Raw genomic sequence first — 27,955 nt, 5'->3', positions numbered from 1 at the left:
GAGTTAGTTGATTAGCATAACAACTGTAGTACCCCACGACAGCTAGCAGCGAGTGCTAGTTAGCTAGCTGCTACAAGAACTTGCTTAGTCAACTAATTTGAAGTGTAATATCACACAAAAACAACAGACCAGATTGAAAGACTTAATGTATACAAGACAGACAAACCAACACATTTTGATGGATCAAAGCTTTCTTTATTAGTTTTAATGTGTTTGTTATTAGGTCTGTTGTCCTTTTGAACCCTGCTATCTCAGACTCTCCTCGTATTACCTCATATATTTTAGCTTTCCTTACTGACTTTTCAATTTTGTCTTGCATTTCTGTTGATGTGCCCGATTTTCAGCTCCGGCACCAGCCCGGCCCCGGTGGAAACACAAGAACTGGTGCCAGATTGGGCACCGGCCCGGCTCCGGCACCGGTGGAAACGAGGTATAAGTGATCAATGAACATTGACCAACATTCTGAAACATCCACATTTGCCATAAACAATGTTAGGCTAACAGCCCATGTTATAGTTAGTGAAAAATAATGTTCTCTTACTTGTTGTTTAATATTTTGGAAAGGATGTTAGTGAATGATTCAGAGCATGATGCATCACTTTTGGTCTTGTGTCTTAATTTTTCTTAAAACAATTTGTAGGATTCTTTCCTATATTTAGGCTACTACCCTTAATCACAAAAGGTGGTCTCGGTGGTTGTAGAATGGAGTCTCAATCAAGGAGCTTGAAGTGGTTTGGATCAGAGCCAAAGATATTTATTGTAGCAGACAAGAAATATCACTAAGTACTTTTCTGAGTCTAAGTATCTGAAGTCGAGGTGGAGCAGAGTTCTTTCACGGCACACGCGGGTGCGTGGATCCGTCCTGGAGAGGAGATGGTGTCCGTCTCTCGTGATTCTTGCTCTGATCGACCTGAGTCTAGCGCGCAGCCCAATTTAACCAGTATAATTACGTAAGCCAAATAGAATGTATAACATCTCTACCAAAGGATTACACACACACATATGAACACGTAAACAGTCTCATGAGCTCATCGATGCCCTTGCCCTTGGGTCTGATAGAATGGGCGCCTTTGAGGAATGCTACCCAGCACACACACAGAGGGGCCTAAGCAGACATAGTGGAGCTGTCTCCAACGGGCATCATATGGTGACCTGTTAACCTTACTGGGATCTGGGCCTACATGGTCCCTCAGGAGGGCCTGAAAGTGATGGAGGCACCTACACTAGAGATCTGTACATGAGAAATACACCAGAATCTAACAAATTGCAGCTGAAAATTAGTCAAATAATAACCAATAGCTTTAGTAATTGAGGGGGAAAAAGGCCAAATGGTAGGCCCAACATTTAGAATGTAGTTTTTCAAATCAAGAGTAGGCCTGATTTGACTAATTGGCTTTGCATCCTTTCCTTCTGGCCTTGTCTAGTCCAAAAACATGCTGTCCACCAGCTTTTTAAGTACAATGGTGCCACACTGGTGGCTTTTTATCAATTGTATCCCTGCCTGCTATTTTGTAGTACTGTAGTCCACAAAAACACCCTGAAACAACTTGAATCTCACATACTTATGCCACCAACGGAATAAGCAGGGCAATGGAAACCAGGCGCACAGTCCTTCCTCCCTCACTTTAAAAACCACCAGCCTCAACTGAATGGTAATGCCTTCAAACGTGGTCAGGTTACTCTTCAGCAATGGGGAATTAAAAGTTATGAGAATCTTTTACAAAGTTTGAAGGGTGTGGGCGTGGCAGACCCTCAAACTATGCACTCTTCACAACTCCAGTCACTTAAAACTTATACATATATTGTCGAAAGTGCACAAAATTGAAAGTGGTGGATCATTATGAGACCCTCTGAATGCATGCCAAGTTTCGTGCAATTTCGTGCAATATCCATGGGGGGCCATACAAAACGTTTTTTTTATGTGACTGTACACCAACTGGCCTGAAGGTGGCCTGACAACAAATGACAATACATACATTTACCATTGGCCAAACATAAGAGATTTTAAGGGAATGTCTGCTTTTGATGGGTGTGTGAACAGTTTAAAATAGATAGTACAATTCTGAAAACAACATATTGTGTTTGGGTCAATTCAACTTATCTTTACTTTATGTGACCTGTTTTAACAAACTACATTGCAAAAGAAAAATATACCAAAATACCAATGCAAAAAATCCACAAAAAAGAAGTACACAAAACATTACATAACCAAATCATCAAAATCTAATCACAAATAATTCCTTTAATACATCAAAATGAAACACAAACCAATTTACACAAACAAAACACACAAACACACTGACAACCTGTGCCAAAACCTACTGAACAGTTCGGTGGTCATATTTTGTAATGCTTTGCGTTACGTCTAGTTTCTTAATGATGTACTGTCTTTTATGATTTTTTTATACCTTGGCCCCTCAAATTATTACTTTATGGAATTGGTACCTTTTTTTGAATATATATAAAAAAAAATGTAAAATGTTTGTCTTTTATTGTTTTATACTCTCAAGCACTTTTATTTTTCCTTGGACATTCCTTTTGCTCTTTTTTATGTAAAGATTATTGAATTGCCTGTGTCAGAAATGTGTCACAAACACACATATAAATGAACTTGCCTTACCTATAAAACACACACTGAAAGTCTGTCTCGCTCATACTGTGGTTGAACCACCTGCTGTGGTGTGGTGGTAATTACATTTCAATCAAGTGGACGGAGGGTGAATCAGATACATCAGCTTGACATTAGGCCACAGAGACCTCTAGTCCAGGGCAAATGTGTACGTGTGCGTGAGTGGTCCTGTGTGTATAGCCATATGTGTGTGTGTGTGTGTGTGTGTAAGCATATGCATGCATATGCGCGTGAGTGTGTGTGTGTGTGTGTGTTTGTTTGCCGCAGGTGTGTGACTTGCGCGTGAGAGTAAGGAAAGGGAATCTAATGCTAGCCGCTGGCCAGGGCCACACACTGATCCCTGGAGTGTTTGTGACACGGGGGCGCACCTGCAAGGCATGCTGGGTATGCTTTAATGAGGCGTGCAGTGCAGTGCAGACCCCACTACAAGGCGCTTGCCAAGAGGCTCTGCATGAGGAAACCAGAGCCAGAGATCTCCCATGTCGTTTTTTTCCCTCGCTTCATTTTTTACATCTCTATCCAGCAAAGACACGCTGCCAAGGAGTCCTGGCAGGGAAACACCCATCGGCTGAAAACTACTTATAGCTCCTGAAGGTGCAGCAGGGAGAGAAGGATAGAGAGATCGAGAGAGAGAGAGAGGGAGAGAGAGAGAGAGAAAGGGAGAGAGCAAATGAAAGAGTGAAAGAGAGCAAGGGAGTGAGAGAAAGAGAGAGAGTGAGAGAGAGAGAGTGAAAGAGAGCAAGGAGAGTGATAGAAAGAGCGAGCGAAAGAGTGAAAGAGAGCGAGGGAGAGTGAGAGAAAGAGAGCGAGTGAGAGTGAGAGAAAGTGAGCTGCCCAGGGCTATGAGAACTCTGCACGCTCCCGCTCATGGTGGGGTTGGGCGGCGGACTCTAATGATAGTTGACAACAAACTTCTGTGAATCACATCAGGAGGTCAGAAGCATGAAAGACAGAGGCCTCTTTGTGCGAGTTTGTGTGTGTGTGTGTGTGTGTGTGTGTGTGTGTCTGTGTGTGTGTGTGTGCATGCAGGGCTCGAAATTAACTTTTTGCCTTACCAGCCAACATGGCTGGTAGATGAAAAAATTTACCAGCCAATTATATTTTTTACCAGCCAAAATTAAACCTGCCATTTCAGACCTACTCTGACATTGTTTGATATAAACAATCTTTACCTATGATTTTAATCATCGTTAATCACTCTCAGAATGGATTTAAAGAAATCAACCAATATTGCCCAATTGGCTGGTGACAGCCGCAACACGTGCTGTATCATGCTGTACCCGGGAATCCTTAAAGGCCCTCCTACACGATACGTTAATTATTTAATTAACTTTTGCATGACCTTTTTTTTAAAAGCACATTCAAGAGTTGGCTATTAAAAATGTACTTCAGATGAATTAATTTAACCTCATAAGAAGCGCTGCATTAGGTCTACTAAAAAAATATCTAAATTAAGCTTTTAAATTACACCTATATGATAGATAAATATTGTCCAACTAACACTACAGCATAGATATTCAAAAGCTTATTATACTATTACTATAGTCTTACTGATCTGACAAAAAACCGCATTGAAAAAACAGAGGGAAGGCAAACAGTACCTCTGCTTCACTGAAGGGGGCGTGCGAGAGCCCACTGGTCGGCGATAAGCTTATTCAGCCATTGCTCTTCTACTAAACTTATACTACCACCGTCAACGTATTTCGGCTCCCCATTATTTGCAATGAGCCACCTACTGCAACATGCTCTTGGTGTAGCTGTAGCTGCTGTTGTGGCTGTTGTTTCTACCTCCCTAGATGTTCTCTGCACCTTTGCTTGAGGTGATGCAACGGCAATGAATCGGCACATTATTTTAGCTTTCGTTTAACTGCGTTAACTTGCGTGTGGTCAACTAAGTCGGTTTCAACTTTTGATTCGTGCTCAAAATATTAGAACTTTATAAGCTCAAAGTATTAGAGCTTTGTATTCGCTGGCAAAATATTAGAACATTGGGTAAGGCTTCCTTTTACAGTCCCCTAATAACCAAGTAATTACCAGGTAAATACCTGGTAATAAGATGTATTTACTAGGTAATAACAATTTAATTAAATACAATTACCAGGTAATTACCAAGTACATACCAGGTTATTACCAGGTAATTACCCAGTGTTTACAATATATTTTCCTGACTACTACCAGGCATTTACCCAATAATTACCTGGTAGATAAGCAGTAATTGTATATTGTAGATTTTAAACCCGGTAGTTAAAAATATTTACCTTTTATTTATCTGGTAAATAACAACAAGTTACCTGGTATTTACCCATTAATTACTTGGTAGATATCTTGCAATTGCATATTTTAGACTATAAACCCACTGAATGTGTCTATATGTGACTTTGTTAGGGTGATAACATAGATATTTACCTGGTAATTACCAGGTATTTACTGAAAATGATCACGCACTTACCTGCTAACTACCACTTATTTACGTGGTAGTTACCTAATATTTACCTGGTAAATACCACTTATTTACGTGGTAGTTACCTGATAACTACCACTTATTTACATGGTAGTTACCTGATATTTACCTGGTAAATACCAACTAGTTATCTAGTATTTACTAGAAATATACTGAAAACTACCAGATATTTATCCAGGAATTATAGATGATGTATTACCAGCCAACCTGTGTGGTAAGTGACAGTGAGGGTATAACTTCCAACTATTTACAAAGTAATTACTTTCTAATTACCCAGTAGTTACAATTTACATTATCAGGTAAAACCTTGTGAATTACCCTGTAAGGAAGGTGGAACTGTACTGTAAAAGGAAGCGTGGCTTGTTTCAATGATATTACCATGTACTTTCCTGGTAACTATAGATTATAATCCTCTACCACCCATCAGGGTGTGTAGTTTTGAACATGGTACCTGGCAAGAACTCCCATAGCTCCATGATAATTATCAGGTAAATATCGGGGTGATATCAGAGTTTTACAGTGTCGTTACCCTGTAAGGAAGGTGGAACTGTACTGTAAAAGGAAGCGTGGTTTGATTCAATGATATTACCATGTACTTTCCAATGCATTTTGTTACACTCCTTCACACAACCTGTGACAAAAATGCAAAAACAGGTGAACTGTCAAAGAGACAAATTTATATCTTCTTAATCTGCAAAACTTGACGAGAGTAACTTCAATACTCAATACATAAAGTGCAAAACAGTGGCATAGCTTTCTAGTGTACTTTTATTGCAAAACAAGTGGGACATGTAAATAAAAAGTGCAAAAGTGCAAATGGAATCTAACACCAAAAAAAGTGTCAGGGTCAGAAGAGGTAGAAATAGGCCTAACGGTTATTGAACATAATTGGTTATTGAATTGATTATTGAATATCCGGGTCACGGCACCATTGTAACGGGATCTTCTGCGTTGTGTTCTAGTTGTCTGCTTTGCTGAACAATTAACCGCCATGAACTGATCTTTTTGGTATTTATTCCTGCACACGTCAACACACACGAGACAGTCATGAACATGCAGTCATTCCATACACTGGACATTAGCCTGCTGTCTTCAGTTCAGAAACCGCAAACTCATTCATTTTACAACAATGAACGTCATGTGAAAGCACATAAAATATAGCATTATCACTTTACACATTCTAACAACAATAGAGGAAACTATACATGACAATTAACATACACTGAATACAACATAGCTGCACACGTCAACACACACGAGACAGTCATGAACATGCAGTCATTCCATACACTGGACATTAGCCTGCTAGCAAAGGAAAACATATGCTAGAGACCTCATGGTATGATACAAAACGGAAAATATTTAATATCACAATATCAGTATGGTAAATTGCATGTTAAGTATTCTCTAGTATTAACCCCCTTATGTCAACATTATATCTAATATTTGTTGGTTTATTACTTATAAATATGAGTTAAGTTTGTCTGTCATGGGAACAAGCATACCTGTCTTCAGTTCAGAAACCGCAAACTGAAGACCATACGGGGCTTCGAACGTACTAAACTAATTCTCTTAAAGGGGCAGTACAGTTTTACGTACTCAGTGTGTTCAATTGTCAACCTTTAATATGTACAAGATAGAAAAGAAAAGCATAATTAAATCAGAATATGGTTACATTTCATTAACTAAATGCAAACAAAATAATACACTTTAAACTTCATTACATACATACGGTTATTGAATTACGGTTATGTAGGGGTACACCCAGTCCCAGAGTGTGGACATATTTCTTTATATGCAGCCCCTGCACAGAACTTTGCCAAAGGCCCAGCCAATCAGGGACTGGAGAGTTGGTGCGCTGACCAATGGAGAGAGCGGAGGGGGCGGGACAAGGGGCAGACGGAGAAAGTTAAGAGAGAAGATGGCGGCGCCCGGAGAACCCGCATGTCATTGAGAAAGAGTGACGGTAGGATAAGTCAGCTAATTACAAGTTTAGCTCCAAGTTTGTTAGGTTTGTTCGTGTCCGTGTTACGGATGAATTACGGTAGAGTGGCCGTGTGGAGGAAGCAATAATCTACATCAGTGGTTCTCAACCGGGGGTCCGCGTACCCCTGGGGGTACGTGAAGGTAGTCCAGATGGTACGTGAGATTTTTAAAAGATATATTCCAAATTAGCCTCCATTCAAAAATCCTTTAAAAATAGTTATTATACGGCTATTCAGAATGTTCAGTTGATTTGTATGGGCCATAGCTATGTGGGTTAAATGTCTGCGTTCGCAGTTCCTTGATTTTCACTGCTGCGAAAAGTTTATATCCGCTGTCATTGGCAACGGCTTTTGTGCTTCTAATTCACATCTTTCATATCAGTCCGCAAGTAGTCCAGTAATTGAACGTAACGGAAAGTCATTGAAACTTGAAGTAAGAATGTGGGTTGCTACGCATTTGCGTGAAGAACTATTTTTTTCTTAGGGAAATCACGGAGGAATGTCTTCTATTGTTTTGGCAAGTAACTGTAGCCTATAATAAGCGTGATTTGTTCGCGAAAACATGGAAGCTGAACACACACAACTGCTGCTGCACACAGATATGCGATGGCTCTCTCGAGGGAGAATACTTAACCGGCTGTTGGAATTACGATCTGAGTACACACCTTTCTGATTGAGCACAGATCTCCCCATGCATGCCACACAGACTGGCTTGCAAATATGTGCTATCTGGCAGATATATTTAGCAAATTGAACAAACTGAATATGTCTGCAGGGAAAGGACACCAGCATTTTAAACCTGTATGACAAGGAAGAAAGCAGAGCCGTGTTGAAGAGCCAGGGGGATTTAACAGGGGAATTTCACCTGCTTTCCTCAGGTGGATGATTTTCTCTCTAGTGAGGATGTGGACAGAGCTCCTGTCAAGTTAGTCATCGTGGGACATTTGACCAATTTGATTCGAAATTTAAATTTTCGAATGTCTTACTTTCCTGACATGGAGGAGAAATCTACACAGCTGGATTGGGTGAGAACCCTATTTCTCTTGTCCAAAGCATATGGAAGCAAGCTACCTGTCACTAATCAGGAAAGACTCCTGGAAGTGTAGTCTGCCTGGCCTCCAGATGAAGTTTGCCAAATCCACACTCACACAGTTTTGGATGTGTGTGAAGCAGGAGCACCCTGACCTGGGAGAGAAAGCTTTGGAGCAGCTACTACCCTTTTACTCCTTATATTTATGTTAGGCCTCCTTCTCTGCAATGACTGTGATCAAAACAATGCAGTGAAACAGACTGTGTCTGGAGAAGAGCTTGATCACAGCAGTTGCCTTCCTGCCACCAAGACTGACAAAGATTTTCAGTGAAGCACAAGCACAAGGTTCTTACTAAAATATAATTGCAAATGCACTCAGTTCAATGCAACAATGTTCAATATTCAGTGTTGACAGTTTAAGAAATCAGACAATGATGGCATAGCGCTGTGAATTTCATATTCTTTTCAATCAAAAATGCTTTGCGCTGGTTAGGGGGTACTTGGCTGAAAAAATATTTCACAGGGGGTACATCACTGAAAAAAGGTTGAGAACCACTGATCTACATCACCAGCTCTGAAGATCGCCCGGTGTTACTGCTAAGAAGTATAGCACGTTGTAGTGTGAGGTGGAATGTCCTCGCTAGTTAGCAGAGTGTATTAATATTTAGAAACTAGCTCGTCGCCAACATCGGAGACTACACCACGCCAGCGAACGAGGACAGCTAGCCGTTTCCACCACTACATCCCCTGATGTGCCTGCTGCACACTTGCTCTCTCTCTCTCCCTCCCTCCCTCTCCCACGCCACTGATTGATGGTGTGGTTTGTAGGTAGTACCCTGCCACATGTGACTCCATGTTGTCAATGAGCTGCAAAGTGTCTGGGACGGTAATATCCATCTTGGGAACATTCCCATACACTTTGATGACCGTAGCTCGACCATTTTGAACTAAACGTTGAACAGAACAGTGAATTGCAACGAACAGCATACTGAATGTGAAAAACATTGAATTTTGATTGTGGAATATGTTTAACGGGCAAAACGATCTTTGTTGCATTTATGTATATACGTTTATTGCATTTATGAATATATGTTGCTAGTGTTATTAACACACAGTGGATTTAGTGCATGTTGATACGGGGCAATGATATTTTGTGTTCCGGTTATTGTGCCTTTTGTTTCAGTTAGAAGAACTCACCAGTGAGTAGGACAGGTATCTGTGTTAAGAATATTGTCATGAACAGGTTGGAAAGTGTTTCAGTTTGAAATCATTGTTTGAAGCTTTAATTAAATAATACATTTAATATAACCTTTTCCTATGGTTGGTTCCACCTGTTACAGTTACATACGGTTATTGAATTGATTCCATTTGCACTTTATTTACATGTCCCACTTGTTTTGCAATAAAAGTACACTAGAAAGCTATGCCACTGTTTTGCACTTTATGTATTGAGTATTGAAGTTACAAGTTTTGTCACAGGTTATGTGAAGGAGTGTACCAAATGCATTGTATCTTTATGTAAAGGAAAGTAGATGGTAATATCATTGAATCAAACCACGCTTCCTTTTACAGTACAGTTCCACCTTCCTTACAGGGTAACGACACTGTAAAACTCTGATATCACCCCGATATTTACCTGATCATTTTCATGGAGATATGGGAGTTCTTTCCAGGTACCATGTTCAAAACTACACACCCTGATGGGTGGTAGAGGATTATAATCTATAGTTACCAGGAAAGTACATGGTAATATCATTGAAACAAGCCGTAAATACTAGTAAATACTAGATAACTAATACTAGATAACTAATTGGTATTTACAAGGTAAATATCAGGTAACTACCATGTAAATAAGTGGTAGTTATCAGGTAACTACCACGTAAATAAGTGGTATTTACCAGGTAAATATTAGGTAACTACCACGTAAATAAGCAGGTAAGTGTGTGATCATTTTCAGTAAATACCTGGTAATTACCAGGTAAATATCTATGTTATCACCCTAACAAAGTCACATATATACACATTCAGTGGGTTTATAGTCTACAATATGCAATTGCAGGATATCTACCAAGTAATTAATGGGTAAATACCAGGTAACTTGTTATTTACCAGATAAATAAAGGTAAATATTTTTAACTACCGGGTTTAAAATCTACAATATACAATTACTGCTTATCTACCAGGTAATTATTGGGTAAATGCCTGGTAGTAGTCAGGAAAATATCTTGTAAACACTGGGTAATTACCTGGTAATAACCTGGTATGTACTTGGTAATTACCTGGTAATTGTATTTAATTAAATGGTTATTACCTAGTAAATACATCTCATTACCAGGTATTTACCTGGTAATTACTTGGTTATTAGGGGACTGTAAAAGGAAGCGTTACCGAACATTGTATTCGCGTGCAAATTGTTATTGTTGTATTAAAATTCTAAGAACTTTATATTACCCTTTCACTTCTCCCACTGTTCTTGTTGGCGTTGCAAGCTATTTTTAACCATGACGGGCGCAATAGTCGGGAGATTTGCTCCGCAATGTCACTCGCCAAGTGGCGGAGCATCGGAGACAATTTAGTCGCCAGCCCAAAAATCTACACGCCATTGGCGCTTGGCGGGTGCCAATTTCGAGCCCTGTGTGCATGTCTGTGTGCCCCAGAGCTGTTTGTGTGCTTATGGATAAATCCCTGCGGTCGCTGAGCTGCCTGTTTAGGTATTCCAAGGGTATTGTGTGACTGGCTTTCGAGCTCATGAGTCGGCCCTTTATATCTGGCCACTCCACTCCCACATCATCATGGCGCTCCTAATCAAAAATCTAAACAACAAATCAATGGCATGATCAGCATGAGAAGAAGTAATCTAGTCTCATCAAGGCACTCCACTGGCCCGCCAGCCAGCCCAGCCCAGCCACTGCAGACAGCACTGCGACGGAGGAGTCGGAGTCGGAGTCGGTGCCTTGTCAGCACAAACACACAGAAGTTCAGAAGTATTGACCAGAAATGCCCCGATCATATCAAATGGCGTCATAGGGATCGACGGACAAGGCAAACAGAGCCGAGATCTGAGCGTGGAGATAATGCGCGAGTAAATAAATACCAACAAAATAAATAATGAATGACGTAGTCTCCACCAATCTCAGGTGCTGGGACCGGCCGTCCCTGAAGGACCGGGACAGCTGTGCTGCGTCTGACTTTGCCAGCAGCTGGAGGTCACATACCTCATGGTCCATAAATTGGAGGCAATCACCATCACCGAGTGTGCGGCCATAAAGCAGCTTGAATAATAAACAGTTGCCTGGGCGGCCTCAGCCAATCAGAACAATGCAAGGGCAGAGAGGTGGGGAGGATGGGAAGGTGATGGGAGGGGTGGGGGGGAGATGGGGGGGTGGGGGCACGCCCATGTGATCACAATTACAATCCCAGCATTTAGCTGATCTCCATTCAGGTGGAAAATTGGCATGACCAATGCTACTGCGATGTAATGCTCTCTCTCTCTCTCTGTCTGTCTGTTGTTCCCAGGTGATTGACAGCAGATGTGTGGTGGATTTATGGCCTCATTGGCCTGCTCTCCTCTCCTGCGCTGGCCGGGACAGACAGCGGCCTGATTGCACTTCCACATGTTATGGTCATTATCAGAGATCAGCGCTGATCCAGGGGACGCTTGAGGTCCCTGTCCTGGAGCTGCACAGAGCCAGACTCAGACAGAACCATACACACACACACACACATACACACACACACACACACACACACACACACACACAGAAACACACACACACACACACACACAGACACACACACACACACAGGCCATGAATCAAGAGTTCCACAGAAATGATGGCGTCATCATCTAAAGAAGGTGGGGTTGCATAAGTTGCATTTATCAGCCCAAATGCCAAGACAAACAGTCAAGCCTCTCACTCAGACACACACACACACACACACACACATAGTCAAGCCTCTTGCTCATAGACACACCAGTGAAAAGAGGGAGAGGAAATTAATTAGTTTATACAGCTGACTGGACAGCCAATAGGAACCTTAATCATGTCTACTGATTTGACTTGAGGTCCACTCGATTGGTCAATTATGTGAATACTGGCTTAAGAGATAGACAGGGAAGACAGAAGGAGACCGAGGCAAAGAATAAAAGAAAGGAGAACATATTTACTGACACTTATAATATTAGACTGTTTTGACGGGTGCTTTTACTTTGAGTGCAAGATGTTTGGATTCTCATGAGGCTCTCTGAGAAAAGAAAGCAGGTTCTGTGTGTGTCTGTGTGTGTGAGTGTGTGTAAGAGAGGAAAACAGCGAGAGAAAGGGGTAAAAACTAAAAAGCTGGCCTGGAAGTAGCTCTTCCCTTTGGGCCAGAGGATAGCTGCACAGACTGCCGGGAGATATAGGTCACTTGCTCAGGAGCAGCCCAGGGATGCAGAGCAGAGAGTAGCCAGCACCAGAGAGCTTCAAAGGCTCCAATCTGCTCCCTCTCTCTGAGTCACCAAGCCTAGCAGCCTCTGTGTGTGTATGTGTGTGTGTGTATGCAGGGGGGTGTTTGTGCGGGCCAGTGTGTTTAACACTGCTGTGTAATACGTGCATAGTAAATCTGTGTGGGTCTGTGGAGGCTACTGTACGTCTTGTACCTACGCAATACATCTGGTACAGTGTGTACAGTTGATGGAGTGTGAAGCTGGGGCTCTGGGGCGCTGGGGCTCTTGGGCCTGGCTTGGCCCTGACTGTAATACTATATCCCACTTGACACGCTGGGATACGCAAGCTGTGTTCCACCCAGGCCAGGTGGACCTGAGCCGCTAGGACCATATTACTCTCTCAAAACGAGTGCTGTGTTAACACAATTCTGGACAATCCAGCGCATTCCGGCTCTGTGCTACTCTTACACAAGAGCACAGGAGGTCAGCCATTACGCATGAATTATCAATAACCCAGCCGCTGCTGGCCGAGGCCTAATGGAGTGTTTGGGTAGTTCACCGCACCGGCCCTCTCTGGCTCCTTCTCTCCCAGTGTTGCTGGTGTGTGTTTTCTTTTTATTAATGGAGAAGAAGATCCAGACAAAGCTCTCGAGGCCGAGTGTGTTTTTGGAGCTGCACACTTACGTCAAACCTTGGCCGACTCGGGAGCGTGCACCCATCCATGATTTATGAGGAAAAGACAGAGCAGGGAAGAGAGAGAGAGGGCCTTTGCAGGCATGTTTGTTGTGCTTGTGTGTGTTCATGCTTGTCAGTGGCGGCTCCTGAAAAGATTCTCAGGGGGGGCAATTTTTTTTTAAATGATTAAGGCGACCCATTCAGTAGGTACATTAAGTTATCCGATTTACTCATACAGCAATACCTTTTTGTCCACTATTGGCAGCAACCAACAGTAATATCTCCCCTCTTTCTACATAGCTAGAGTAGCAAGATACAAGTGGAACGCTATGGAAGAAAGTTACATTCAGGAGCCTTCATAAGCAAACATGATGTGGCTCGACATTAAATGATCCCACTTTTTCATTATCCACACGTCTCAAATGTTGTATGATGTAACATAGCTGAACAGGACACTAACAACATAAAGAAGGGGGCAACATACGTCAAAACCAACGATATTTATTGACTGATCTTGAAAGTATTGGCTTACAAAAGCAAAATAAGTCATCACATAAAAATATGTGATAGAAATACAGACCGCGTTAGCCACTTCACGACCGCGATTTTCTTTTGTTCCAATTTCCCTCCCTTTGTAGAAAACTGTTGAATGGATACTTTTGGTCTAGGAAGTCCTAATAGTTTTTTTGGTCAATTTATCTTCATTATTACGCTGACTAAAAAGAAGTTTCTGACAAAGAGCAGATGGAGTTGTTGTGCTGAACAGGTGCCATCTTGACATGCCTTTGTCGAAGCTGGGTGACGTCCTCATTGGCTTTTACCATAGGCTTTTGCGTCGCTTTCTTATGACTAGACTTGGAGGGGCTAGCCCATAGACATGAATGCATTGAGAGCTCTGTTGTGTGAAAAAAAACGCATTTAACATAGCAGTCAATAGGAGAGAGCTAGGGCGATTTTCATTTCACCCAAGATCGCCCTGAAGGGGCAGGTGTAGCAGGCAGGTGTAGCTAAAACTTTTTAGTCGCTTAATATTGTGCCTACGCACCCGGACACTTTTTAGCTATCAGTCAGCAGGAGTCTCAAGAGTTGTTCGAAAGCCATCAGGTACTTTTTAGTCGCTTAATATTGGCTGCCGGTCTTTTGTAAGTAAGCACACATCAACAGGTTTCGCCGCTAGCATCTATATTGCTAATAGCAATTCCTCCTTTTGTGAGACAATATTAAGCGACTAAAAAGTAACTGATGGCTTTCGAACAACTCTTGAGACTCCTGCTGGTATTCTGTAAGTTAGCAATGTCCGCTAGCATATCAAAGCTAGCAATCCCCCGTTGTTCTTTAGTAAAATTTTGTGCAAACAATGCCCTGTTTTGTTCAAATGTAATTGTGGGTGCCGTCAGATATGTCTAAAAAACACATTAAGGACTTTCTTAATTTAAGCACAACAACAGATGAATAGCTTCAAGCTAACAAGATAGCTCGTTACACTAGCACGAGCTAGCTGATGGAATGTGCTTACTTTGATACTATAATAAACTAGCGAATCAACAACTTTCCTACCAAAGTCAAACATCAAGCACATGGTTGTTTTGGTTGGTTTATTGTAGGTCAAATACAAGCAAGCCGGTCTCAGGTAGCGAAGTTCAATGCGAGATGCTCTGAAGTAAATCGCGTTGTGAGGAATAAAAGAGCCCGGGTGACGTATTGGCGTTGGCATAGCAACTGTCACAGGCGTTCGAAAGTCAACATTACGTCACCCGGGCTCTTTTAGGCATCCGTGCCTTCTTAGCTTGACAGGGCCATTTGAATCACGGCTCTAGGCTGACTGAATGACTGTTACCTGATTCGACAATGACAAACAGAGGCATATCAGACGGTCTAGTGGTAGAATCCGACAGAAAAAAAATATGAAATTTACATTTACATGTAGTCGTGCAATTGAATTTATACATCAGGACTTTTTTTTTTCTTCTTCCTTTTCCCATAGGAGTGCGTCGCCCCAATCGCCCTTATGGACGAGCCGCCACTGATGCTTGTGCTTGTGTGTGTATGTGTGTGAGTTTGCTTGTGTGTTAACTGTTGTGTGTTCATGCTTCTGCTTGTGTGTGTATGTGTGTGAGTTTGTGCTTTTATGTGTACCTTTGTGTGTTCATGGGATTGCGTGTGAGTGTGTTTGTGTGTTTGTGTACAGCTTTTCTGGCAGACGGCTGCTCACATTTTTACTTTTTCTCCAACAAAAGGGTTCAAGGCAGCTAGGCAAAACAAGATTGAGGGAGAGATTTGCAATGGAGTCTCAAATGGAGTCTGAGAGAAAGAGAAAAGGCTCTCTGACATCTCACAGCACTCACTCCACTCTTCACTTATCTTTTTATTTTTTTGGACAATGTGCTTACTTCCTGTCAGAGCCTTGAATGTGATTATTCAGGCACAAATGTCAAGCGTGAAATGGCGAGTGTGGGTGTGTGGACGTGTGATGCGAGCGAGGATGCTGGCATTTGTGTGTGTGTGAGCGTGAGCGTTATTTGTCATAATTTCCTCTGTGAGCGGGGAGGATGGGGGTGCTGACTCAGCGATGACAGAACGGTAATGATGCCATCAGCTGGAAAGGAAAGCGTTTGGGCTCTTTAGCGTGGAGGTGCCTGGAGGGGCTGGTGTGAAAAGGTGGTGTGTGTGTGTGTGTGTGGGTGTGTGTGTGTGTGTGGGTGGGTGTGTAACAGCAGCTGCTCGCTCAGGTGATTAATGAGGGGAAAACTCCGACAAGCCTCAGTTCCCAGCGTCCCCCTCTCACCCTGCCCAATCCCAAATTCAAAACAGTGGCCTCCTCACCACATGTATCAGTACCCCAATCAGACAACAGGTCACCCCACACCACACCACACTACACCACACCACACCACACAGACACACACACACACACATTTACACCCAGGTGAAGTCCTTGCACACCACATATCTCAGTACCCCAATCAGACAACAGGTCACCACACACACCACACCCCACACGTCACATGACTCCGCAGCAGGAGACACATGATGTGACTCTGGACAGATGACTCTCAGTGGGGTCTGCGTGTGCGGCGAGCTGATTAGAATGGAAGACTATCTTGGGGAAGGAAAGCAGTCGCTTGTCTCACGGCTCATGGGGGAAGAGGGTCTCGTCCGGGGCGTATTTCCATGTAGAACCGCCACTGCACACTAGGGTTGCAACTATCGAATATTTTTGGAATCGAGTATTCTACCGAGTATTCCATCGATTAATCGAGTAATCGGATAAAAAATACTTTTGCGTTTTTAAACAACAATACCAATAGTGCGTCCTGCAACCAGGTTCAAAGCTCAACAGCTGTGTGTATGTGTGTGACCACACTTGCGATAGGGAGAAATGAAGAGTGCATGACATGAGATCTTGGAGAATTGTTTGCTTACTTGCTACCTAACATGATGCCTAGTCATCACTATCAACTAATAACATAGGCTAAAAATAATCACAAGTAGTGTACGTTCCAACTAGCGCTAGTGTCTACATTAGTTAGCAATCATACATCCGCTAGCTAGCGTCAACTTTTACGTTACATTGTAGAGGCTCAGCATGGTGACCTGTTAATGTTTTTGTTGGTTCTAGTCTGTTAAAACACCCACGATACCAAAAGCAGTATTCTTTATCTCCCTTTAATGCATTCATCAATTTCCATTATATGACGATGCATGTGATCGTACAATACAGTATGTGTGTTGTCTGCAATGAGAATACGGACTAATCAGCACTGCACTGCACTGAATCACATTAACTGGAGTTATTGCTTCACGATAACAATTACACAACTAATATAACTCAATACATATAAAAGTGGACATTACACTAGGCAACATGGATCTCATTCATATCTCATCCAGTCGAAAGCTGAACAGGATGAACCCATCCTTACAACGTCGACTCTTAAGAATCATCACTAAATCTCCGCTTAGCATGCTAAGCACTCTTAATAGCAATGTGTACCCAAATGCACGATTATCACAGTAGTAACTTTATGAAAACCCTTACTTTCATGAGGTACGCACACAATGCCTCACATACATGTTAAACAATGATGAGCACTATGGTCAACTACTCTGCCACTGAATTGGCAACGTACTAAACTCGACACTACAGCATAGTGATGTTGCCTAGCAACGCTATAAACACATGTATTTCATACAGTTATCATGCGGAAAGGCATTTTACGGCTGGTTTCTTGATTCTCCGCCATCGCGCCATCGTAAATAATATTGATTAAACGAAGCCTCGAGGCAAATAATTTGCCTCGAACATTTTTTGTAATCGAGTTACTCGAGTAACTCGAGTAATCGTTTCAGCCCTACTGCACACACATACACACACACACACAAACATAGAGCTCATACAGAGTGTCACGGTAACATTCATCTTAGCAGCTGGGCCGCCTCAAAGTGGAGCTTGTGTTGCTAATGCTAGTGTGTGATGAATCCCCACACTCCCTCTGTCTTTTTAATGATTATGGGGTGGTTGAGGGGAGGAGGAGGGAAGCATAAAGCATAAAAATAAGACAGTGGATGTGTCGCACTGTATTCAAATGATGTTTATATCCAGTTCATCCCTTTAATCCCAAATGAATTGTGTCAGAGCAGCTGTCGCCTACTGGCCATTCCTGAAGGAGCGGGGGAGCCAGAGGGTTGGCACAGTCTGTGTGTGTGTTTGTGTGTGTGTGTGTGTGTGTGTGAGTCTGTGTGTGTATGAAAGAGAGAGAGAGAGAGTGTGTGTGTGTGTGTGTTTGTGTGTGTGTGTGTGTGTGCGCGTGTATGTGTGTGTGTGTGTGCAGAGGGGGGGAGTCATAAGCACTTGGCAACTCCAACCAGTTTGTTAAGAAAGCATGTGAGTGAGTGACTCACATACACAGACCCCCATGCACACAGACATATGTCCACACACACCCAACTGAATGGGCATGAAGTATGGTGCATTAGGACCAGGGGGGAACGGTGCTGAGACTAATGAGGCGGTGACTCTTTCTGGGCACTGCGGTGCCCCTGAAGTCTTCCAGCGGTGAATAGACTCATAACTCGGCGTCCTGCCGACTCAACACCGCCCGTCACCACCGCTTCAGTGTGGGCGCAGGAAAGTGGCCGACGTCGGCAAGGCAACGGAGAAGGAGGGGAGACAGAGAGGGAGGGATGCAACCAGCAGCACTGCACTCAGATATACAGACATCAGACGGCAACACACGTGTGTGTGCACACACACACACACACACACACACACAGAGACAGACACACTCAGACACACACACACACACACACACAGACACAGAAACACACACACACACACACACACAGCCGTGGCCTACTGGTTAGGGCAGGGGTGGGCAAACTTTTTGACTCGCGTGCCACAATGGGTTCTAAAATTTGACAGAGGGGCCGGGCCAGGAACAGATGGATGGAGTGTTTGTGTAAACTAATCAGTGGTGTAGTCCAGGGTATACGCAGGTATACGGAGTATACCCACTTATTTTCAGTCAGGATAGCGTATACCCACTTCTCAAAACAGAATATTATCCTGTGCTGTATGGGCTGCTTAAAAAAAATTAGCCTATACCCACTTCTCTAGGGACCACTACACCACTGGAACTAATATAAATGACATGTAAAAATCATCACATGAAAGGATTTGGCCTTTAACAGGTAGCAAAGCATTTATTTGCAAGGCAATTTAACAAATTGCACGATCATGAACAATTCAAAAACATGTCATAACGTGACTGATCAAACATCATGAAAACATCTGAGGCCTGCGCCCAAACCAATTACCTCACTTGAAATTCTTTATTATTCACATTAACAGGTTAGAGCAGCCACGCAGGCTCTGTGCGGTATAGAGCTGCAACGATAAGTCGACAAAATCGACGACGTCGATTGTGAAAAATGGTAGACGTGGATTTTCATAGTCGAAGCATCATTTAATTAAAAAAAAATTGTTTGGGCCATTTGCTAACGGAGCTACCGGTAATTTCCATACGGCGTTGAAATGCACTATAGGAATTGCAAAATATTGCTTCTTTACCTAATAATAATTGACCATCATTGAGGCAAATGGAACAGAATCTGCAAATAGCCTAGCATACGAATCAAACTACTGACAGAGAAGACAAATATAACACCTGCTTTCTATATTTTTATAGCAGTGAAATATAAACATTCAAATATATATATATTGTTCTACATGTGCACAATTTGAAAATATGCATGACAAAGATCATGCACCATTTTCTTTACCCTACGTTCTCCTACCTTCATGTGCTGCATATCAGAAATTGCAGACAGAAAAGCGAATTATTCTAAGATGGCTCATGTTACCATGGAAACAATAAACAAAGCTAGCTTTGGCCCACACATGCATTGGGAGATCATGCGCCATCTAGCGGGGGAATGGGGGCATTACAGGAGAAAGGTCAAATTGAATTTAATAATATTTGGACAAGTTCGGTGGGCCGGATTAAAAAGCCCAACGGGCCGTACTTTGCCCATGTCTGGGTTAGGGTTTCAGAACGGAAGCCAGAGGGTGGCCGGTTCGATCCCCGACCAGTAGGAAAAATGTGGGCGGGGGCCGGGGAGTGGTAGACCACTGCTCTCCCTTGCCCACATCCATGGCTGAAGTGCCCTTGAACAAGCCACCTAACCCCGATCACTGCTCCCCGGGTGCCGCCAAAGGCAGCTCACTGCTCCGGGTTAGTGTGTAACCTCACTTCACTGTGTGTGTGTGTCACTTCCCTGGATGGGTTAAATGCAGAGGTGGATTTCAGAGTGTGTGTGTGCCTACACCAACTCTGCCATAGAGAGGACTTTCACTTTCACACACACACACACACGCACACACACACACACACACACACACACACACACAGCGCATGACTATGGACACACACTAGTCCCTCAGCAGCCATTCAGCTCTTGCTCCACAGCCACCTCCCTGCCATGAATCTCGTGCTTGTAGGTTTGGAGAAGCAGGGCAGATGTCTAATGGAGACAGAGCGCAGGTCTCTGAGGAGAGGAGGAGGGAGAGATGGAGAGAGAGATGTAGACAGAAAGAAGGAAAGATAGACATGTAGATAGATAGATAGACAGACAGACAGACAGACAGACAGACATATAGGCAGATAGATAGATAGATAGATAGATAGATATAGATACATAGATAGAGAGACAAAAAGATAGACAGACAGCCAGATAATTAGATAGACAGATGGATAGATAGAAAGAGTCAGAGCAAGAGAAACAAAAAGACAGATAGATAGACATTGAGCGAGAGAGAGTGTGAGAGAGAGAGAGAGAGAGAGACAGTGAGTGAGAGAGAAAGAGAGACAGAAAGAGAGAAAGCCAGAGAAGTGGGAACACAGATAGGGGAGAGGAGAAGTAGGCTTGGCATGTCTTACCTGACATTAAGGGTTGTCCAGCAGGCATCCCCATGGGGGCCATCCCCAGGTTGTTCATGGCGGTGGCCCAGGGGTTGGGGTCAGACATGGGCATGTTCATGGAGCTGGAGTCCATGGTCATGTTGCGTATGCCCTCTGGAACAGAGCAGAATGCAGGGAGCTTTGATCAGACTAATGATGGCTGTTACTGGGCAGATATGATACTCAAATGGGACAGGACATTTGGAAAGAGGGCAGACAGGGTAAGAGACAGCAGGAGAATGTGTGTGTGTGTGTGTGTGTGTGTGTGTGTGTATGTATGTGTGTGTGTGTGTGTGTGTGTGTGTGTGTGTGTGTGTGCGTGAGAGACAGAAAGATATAGAGGAAACGCAGACAAAGTGTGTGTCTGTGTGTCTGTGTGGGAGACAGACAGATACATGGAGGAAAGGCAGAAGAAGAATGTCTGTGAATCTGTGTTTGAGAAAGGACAGAATGTCCAACAGCAGGAGAGACAGGCCCAATGCAGGTAGGTAAAAGAGATTGCGTATCTGTGTGTGTGTGAGAGGGAAAGAGCGGATAGAGAAAGACATGGAGAGATGGAGAGAGAAAGAGAATGATAGAGACGCACCGGGAGAGTGAAAGAATGAAATAAAGAGTAATATATGAGTCAAACAGGGCCTCAAATCACTTGGTAGATTCAGATTTGGTTAGATTCCCCGATGCTTTGGGCTTAATAGCTTCTGAACCGCAATGGGCTGTTTGAGCACAGAGGAAATTACCATCTGAATTAAGCCCAGGCAATGGCAGGGAGTACTACATCTTTATGCTTTGTGATTTTTAAGAGAAGAGAGGAAGACAGGGGCACACGTTGAGTGACGCTGAGTCACATACATGAGAGAGCTGCCACATGCACGCACACACACACACACACACATACACACGCACGCACTTCCTGTTTTATTCAGGAGCAAATCAGCATTCCCCACTCCAGGCCTTCCACTGGAGACGACCTCCGTTAAAACAGATCACACACCTAGAGGAGTCCTCTGCTTCAGCTAGCTGCCGCCACATACACCCCTCACATACCTCTGGGTCATAGAGAACACATTTAGCACAGGGAAGGAAAATATTAATAACTAGCAAAAACAGCAATTGTTGTTATTACCAGATAAGGGCATATGCAATAAGAACTACCCAGCATACTTGGGGCCTGCAACCACGTTTGATCTAGTGGTGTAATAAGCAGACTATACACCAAACAAACTGATAGAAGCTCCCTGGGCTAAACACTGTATATTCAGTAAGAGGAGGTGGCGATTGCAAAAGCCCACGCCAAATGAGAATTGGCCGAAGCAAAGGTTTTCCTTTCGCCTCAGTGCACACAGCATTCTGTATGTCTGCCTTGTACACATTCACATACAGCAGCACATACACAGAAGCATAAACATGCACGCACCCACAGAAAACAACCGCAGGCGCCTTCTGCCAAGCACGGATGCCTCCAGAGCAAATCAAACACATTCTGTCCACTGCCCCCCTGAGCAGCCCTGGGTAAGTAAGCAAAGCAACAGGGTCTATCACGCAAGCCAATAACCAGCAGTCAACAAGACCCCCCCCCCTCCCTCCACATAACTACCACCTCCTCCTGGTGACCTCCGAGGTCTCTCAGCTCAAACTCAGGCCTGGCACTCTGTCACTCCTCTCAACCTGCACTTAAAAAGCAACCTGATTTCAACTCTGAAAGGCACTCACTCTACTGACAGGATCCCCATTAACACCATTAAAGATACGGTAGGGTTCCTGCTCTCTCATTATGGACACACTTTTAGAGAGTTTATCAAACTCGTTTCTCAGAGAGCATTATTCAAATGCATGGCCTACTTGTACAATAAGACACTTTGGATAAAAGCACCGGCTAAATTAATAAATAGAAATGGAGATTTCTTAGCCTCCTTGCTATGGGTAAAGGATGTGAACTGAACCCAGTTCCATTTAACTTTTACAGGGTAGTCTGCATCAAGGTTAAAGACAGGCACAGGGGAGAGTGGTGGTGGTGGGGGTAGTCTGCATCAAGGTTAAAGACAGGCACAGGGGAGAGTGGTGGTGGTGTTGGTGGTGGGGGTAGTCTGCATCACGGTTAAAGCTAAGAGAAGCTGAAAGGGCGGTGAGGCGGATACAATAACAACTGCAGAGGCTGTGAAGGGAGACTCATCATGAGAGGATGAATTCTCCATATGAAACCACGTTCTCCTCTTTGCTAAAAGCAATGACTTAATGGTTACAAGCAAAAGGGGATAAAGGATAGCAGAAAAATGGGAGGGGGGGAAACGAACAAGCGTACGTCTGGCAACGGGAAGTCATTTGACACCGTCTTTTACTCCTTTTTTTTTTTTACTATTCATTCAAAACAACAACAGTACCTCAAGCCACAACAACAGGGCCTGGGTTATTTCAATAACTGGACAGGTCTTTTCTCGCCAAAATAAGGATGAGAGGAGAAAATGGCAAACAGTGCCCAGACTTGTCCTGACTGGCATGCAGAGTGACCACATGGCTGGAGGAAACTGACTGGACATCAGAGGATACTGCTTAATGAGTTTTGGAACATGTACTAGATGGCATGTGCCTCTCTCTGGGTCATATCTTTTGTTTAGATGAATGTACCTGTGGTTGTTATGGTGTGCTGTGCAGTATCAAACTCCCTGGTGTTCGCAAGAAATGCAAACTTTATTTTTTGTGTGAATATAAATATGGAGGAAATCATTCATTGCAATTCTGGCTTTCTTTGTGTTAGACAACTTTGAAAGAATGCTAATTCGAATAAAAAAAAAATGGACCAAGTCTCCAAGGTCCACAGGTGAGACTTAATTAAGATCGAAGGCCCAATCTGGTCCAGGTTGCCTCATGCTGTCAGCATTTGCAATTAACACCAACCGGGGGCCGATGGAAGAGCTTCACACTTCCAGAGGTGGTGTCAAAGAGATGGCGAGACCAGGAGTGCTAATGCGATCTGCACATTCCTGCCTGGATGATACCCTATGCCCCCCCCCCCACCCCCCAATCCCCCATCTCACTGTCACTCTCCACTGCTGGTCTCCATTCTTTGAAGGCATCTACACGGCGATCACAATAACCGAGCTAATGCTTCCACCTCCGCCTGTCTGCATCCCCATCTCGCTAATTACCGTCCCATTCTGGTATCCACGGCACCAGGCGGCTTGGCTCAGCTCAACCCCCCCACCCGTGTAAACATTCGCTCACTACAGAGAGCCTTTGAGAGGTATGCCGTCCAATTACCCCGCATGGCGACAGCTTCACACTGTGCTGCAGAGCATGTGTTCATGGAGTGCCAGGAGAGGGTTACAGAATGGGGGCAGGAGAGTTTAGCAACTATGTAAACTGTCGGGTAACGGCACAGTTGCTGGGCTGACCCAAACAAGGGCTCTGGAAGGTTTGGAAGCCCTCAGGTTGGAAGTGCACGGTGGCATAGCACATTAGCGCTGCATAAGGTGTGCATAGAAAAGTCTGAATTTTGAACAATAAATAAACCTGGGTCAAGGTTAGTCTGATGGACAAATGCGCTAAGATCATGGGAGCAGTCTGGCTATGGGGGTTGGGGTGTGTGTCAGGCTTAAGGAAGAACCCTATGGATCAGCCTGGTGGCCCTACACTCTGGAGGAACCCTATGGATCAGCCTGGTGGCCCTGCACTCTGGAGGGTGACCTTCGGGGCCAGGCCCCTGGCATTGTTTCCCCTCCATGGCGTTCCACTCAATCAAATCAACCCAGGGCAAAGGCCCCCAACCACAACAGCAAACAGCTGCTGGAAATCAACATCACATTTACTTGAACTAGTGCCACTGGGGAGAGAGAGAAAGAGGGAGGGAGAGAGAGAGAGAGGTAGGGAGAGAGATTGAGGGAGCTTAAGAGAGAGAGATGGAGAGAGAGAGAGAGAGGGAGAGGTAGAGGGAGAGGTAGAGGGAGGGAGAGAGAGGGAGAGAGAGAGACGAGGCCGGTAGAGAGAAATCAAATCCCTGAGCCAGTATAAACACAATGCTGGCGAGGATATAGAGGCAGTCACAGGACTGACTCGAATAATACATCTCTGAGAGCTGGTGTTTAGTGCTAACCAATGTTCCCTCTAAGCTGCACGCCCGCGCGGCAGCGCAGGCCAGTCGAAGAGGCCGCGCAATAGATTTTTCAGACAGCGCACATTTTTCAGACGGCATAAACGATTTTTTTTTTTTTTAAGGTTTAAAAATCTGAGCATCAAAGGGGATGTAGGCTAGGCAATAAACATTTAAAATACTGACATGTCTGACAACCAAGCCGGATGTGCGTTAGAATGTTTACATACAAAATTTCCTTTAGCTCTCTTGCCGGGCTCTGCTCCGGCAGTTATAGGCTATCATGGCGAAAAGAAAGACAGAGCAGGTGCCCCAGAAAAAGGTCTGCCTATCGTTTAAACATGAGCGGCTAGATGAAAAAGTCCAAACTGACTCAGGTAGGATAAAACTTTCAGACATATTTACATATGCTCGGAGGCAAACGCGAAAAGAGTTCGCTCGTGGGAAACCATGCAGTGAACAAACGTGACATTATTCTGTTTGTCCTTAAAGTTTGTGAACACTTGGATGCCCGCTTCCCTGAGCTGAGTTAAGCGAGCGAGAAGGCAGCAATCAGTGGAGCGAGTACAAAACGGATGGCACCCAGGCTAGAGCTGAGTGGGCTGCCTTTGAGCCGGACACGTTGGATCGTGCAGTTAGTAAATTTGATCATGGGCTGAATGACGTGACCAATCTTGCGATTATGCTTCTGGAGGAAGCATAATATGCGGTCCCGGGACGCATTTGTCGAATTCAAGTTCACGGTTATTGAAAAAAGGTGGACGCTGAAAAGTGAGCATTTTCCAGATCTGGTACAACTTCTTGACATTTGTGGCACATTCCAAGCATCTAGCGCCGACTGTGAGCGCGGTTTCAGTCTAATGAATGCCACGAAGACAAAATCGTGAGTTTTGAGGTTAAAATTTCCAATATTTTCAATTAGACCTATTAGGCCCTATTTAAAGTGATCTGCAACAACTGCCAAAACATATTGACATATTATTTAGTCAGAAAGGTGTGTCTTCCATAGGCCTGCAGACAAGATGAGCCACACAGCCAGATAGGCCTAGCTCCCTCAATGTAATTCAAATGACATGTTTTGTAGCTTAGTTTGTTGCAAACCACTCCAGTTATTAAATTATTTATAAAGGCTACCTTTAGGAAAAAATACACCATAATCACTATATTTATTGTAAAGCACTGCATTAGCATTTTTCTTTCAATGAAGTTCTACTTAAATGTTGTACCTGCTGAGAAATGACTAAACACCTTGGATACTTTTATCTTGTGTGTATATATATATATACAGTGGGGAAAATAAGTATTTGAACCCCTGCCGACTTCGCAAGTTTGGCCACTTGCAAAGAAATGTGTGATCTACAATTTTAATGGTAGGTGTATTTTAACAGTGAGAAACAGAATATCAACAAAAAAATCCAGAAAACTGCATTTTATAAGATTTATGACTTAATTTGCATTTGATGCAAAAAATAAGTATTTGAACCCCCAAGCAAACAGCAAGAATTCTGGCTCCCAATGGCCAGTTATGTGCCCAAAAAGCACACAGATTAGTCCTCATTAGGTCTAACAAGGTATACCTGATCTCAACTGGTGACCTGTATAAAAGAAACCTGTCCAAAGAATCATACTTCACACCTTCAACCTCACCACCATGAGCAAGACCAAAGAGCTGTCCAAAGACGTCAGAGATAAGATTGTGGACCTGCACAAGGCTGGAATGGGCTACAAAACCACCGGCAAGCAGCTTGGTGAGAAGCAGATAACTATTGGTGCGATTATTCATAAATGGAAGCAACACCAAACAACTGTCACCCGCTCTAGGTCTGGGGCTCCATGCAAGATATCCCCTCGAGCGGAATCAGTGATCATTCGAAAGGTGCAGAATAACCCCAGAACTACACAGGGGGAGCTTGTGAATGATCTCAAGGCAGCTGGGACCAGAGTCACCAAGAAAACCATTGGCAACACACCACGCCGTAATTTTTTGAAGTACTGCAGCACTCGCAAGGTCCCCCTGCTCAAGGAAGCGCATGTACAGGGCCATCTGAAGTTTACCATTGCACACTTGAATGATTCTAGGGAGGATTGGGAGACAGAATGTGGTCAGATGATACCAAAATCAAGCTCTTTGGCATCAACTCGACTAGCCGTGTTTGACAGGGGGGGGATGCTGAATATGACCCCAAGATTCCTCATCATACCCACCATCAAGCATGGAGGTGGAAACATTATGCTTTGGGGCTGTTTCTCTGCCAAGGGTACAGGACGACTCCACCGCATCAAGGGAACTATGGATGGGGCCATGTAACGTGGAATATTGGGCTTGAACTTCATTCCCTCATTCCCTCCCATTGAAAACACAACACAAAGATTTGGAGAGGATCTGGAAAGAGGAGTGGACCAAAATCCCTCCTGAGATGTTTGTAAACCTGGTGACCAACTACAAGAAACGTCTGACGTCTGTGCTTGCCATTAAGGGTTATTCCACCAAGTACTAAGCCATTTTTGTCAGTCAGTTTTGGGGGTTCAAATACTTATTTTTTGCATCAAATGCAAATAAAGTCATAAATGTTATAAAATGCATTTTTCTGGATTTTTTTGTTGATATTCTGTTTCTCACTGTTAATATCCATCTACCATTACAATTATAGATCACACATTTCTTTGCAAGTGGCCAAACTTGTGAAATCGCAAGGGGTTCAAATACTTATTTTCCCCACTGTATATATATACACACAAAATATATATATATATATATCATTATCATTCATAACCAGTGAACCAGTCATAACCTCCCTAAACCTAAACCCTATTTTCAACCAAAGATGCCTTTAGTGTAACTAAACTGACTGGTAAAACACCATCATTAAAATGTTCCAAAGTCCAGCCATTATAAAGGATATTGAATAAATATCAACCTTGTAGACATATTGATGTATTTGCTGTAATCTCTTTGGAAACCTATGGCTAACGCAGGCTCGTGGTCATTTTCGTCAGGTCGCGTGGTTTACGAATTGCTCACAGTGCTGAAATGTGCGCTCAGAATAAAAAATATTTGCTCAGTGCTGAAAAAAATTAGAGGGAAAATTGGTGCTAACCTTGGAACACTTAACGTCCTTTTGACTTTACCAAAAAAAACTCTCTTCCAACCCCTTTGGTAAAAGTTTTATTTGATATTAAAATCCCATGAGTTTATGATTGTGTG

General features: G+C 43.5%; 1 protein-coding gene across 1 annotated transcript in view; it reads right to left on the bottom strand.

Moving 5' to 3' along the window:
- LOC308367161 (ecto-NOX disulfide-thiol exchanger 2-like) overlaps positions 1-27,955 on the bottom strand; it is a 237,789-nt gene that overhangs the window by 110,751 nt on the left and 99,083 nt on the right. The window contains exon 3 of the mRNA XM_080840976.1: positions 20,646-20,780. Within this exon, the coding sequence (XP_080697102.1) occupies positions 20,646-20,780 (135 nt within the window). The remainder of the gene's footprint in view (positions 1-20,645; positions 20,781-27,955) is intronic.

Source organism: Sprattus sprattus (assembly GCF_963457725.1).
Source record: "Sprattus sprattus genome assembly, chromosome: 6".
In the NCBI taxonomy this organism is placed as follows: domain Eukaryota; kingdom Metazoa; phylum Chordata; class Actinopteri; order Clupeiformes; family Clupeidae; genus Sprattus; species Sprattus sprattus.
Note: the sequence above shows the minus strand (reverse complement) of the source record. Positions and strands in the feature narration are given on the sequence as shown.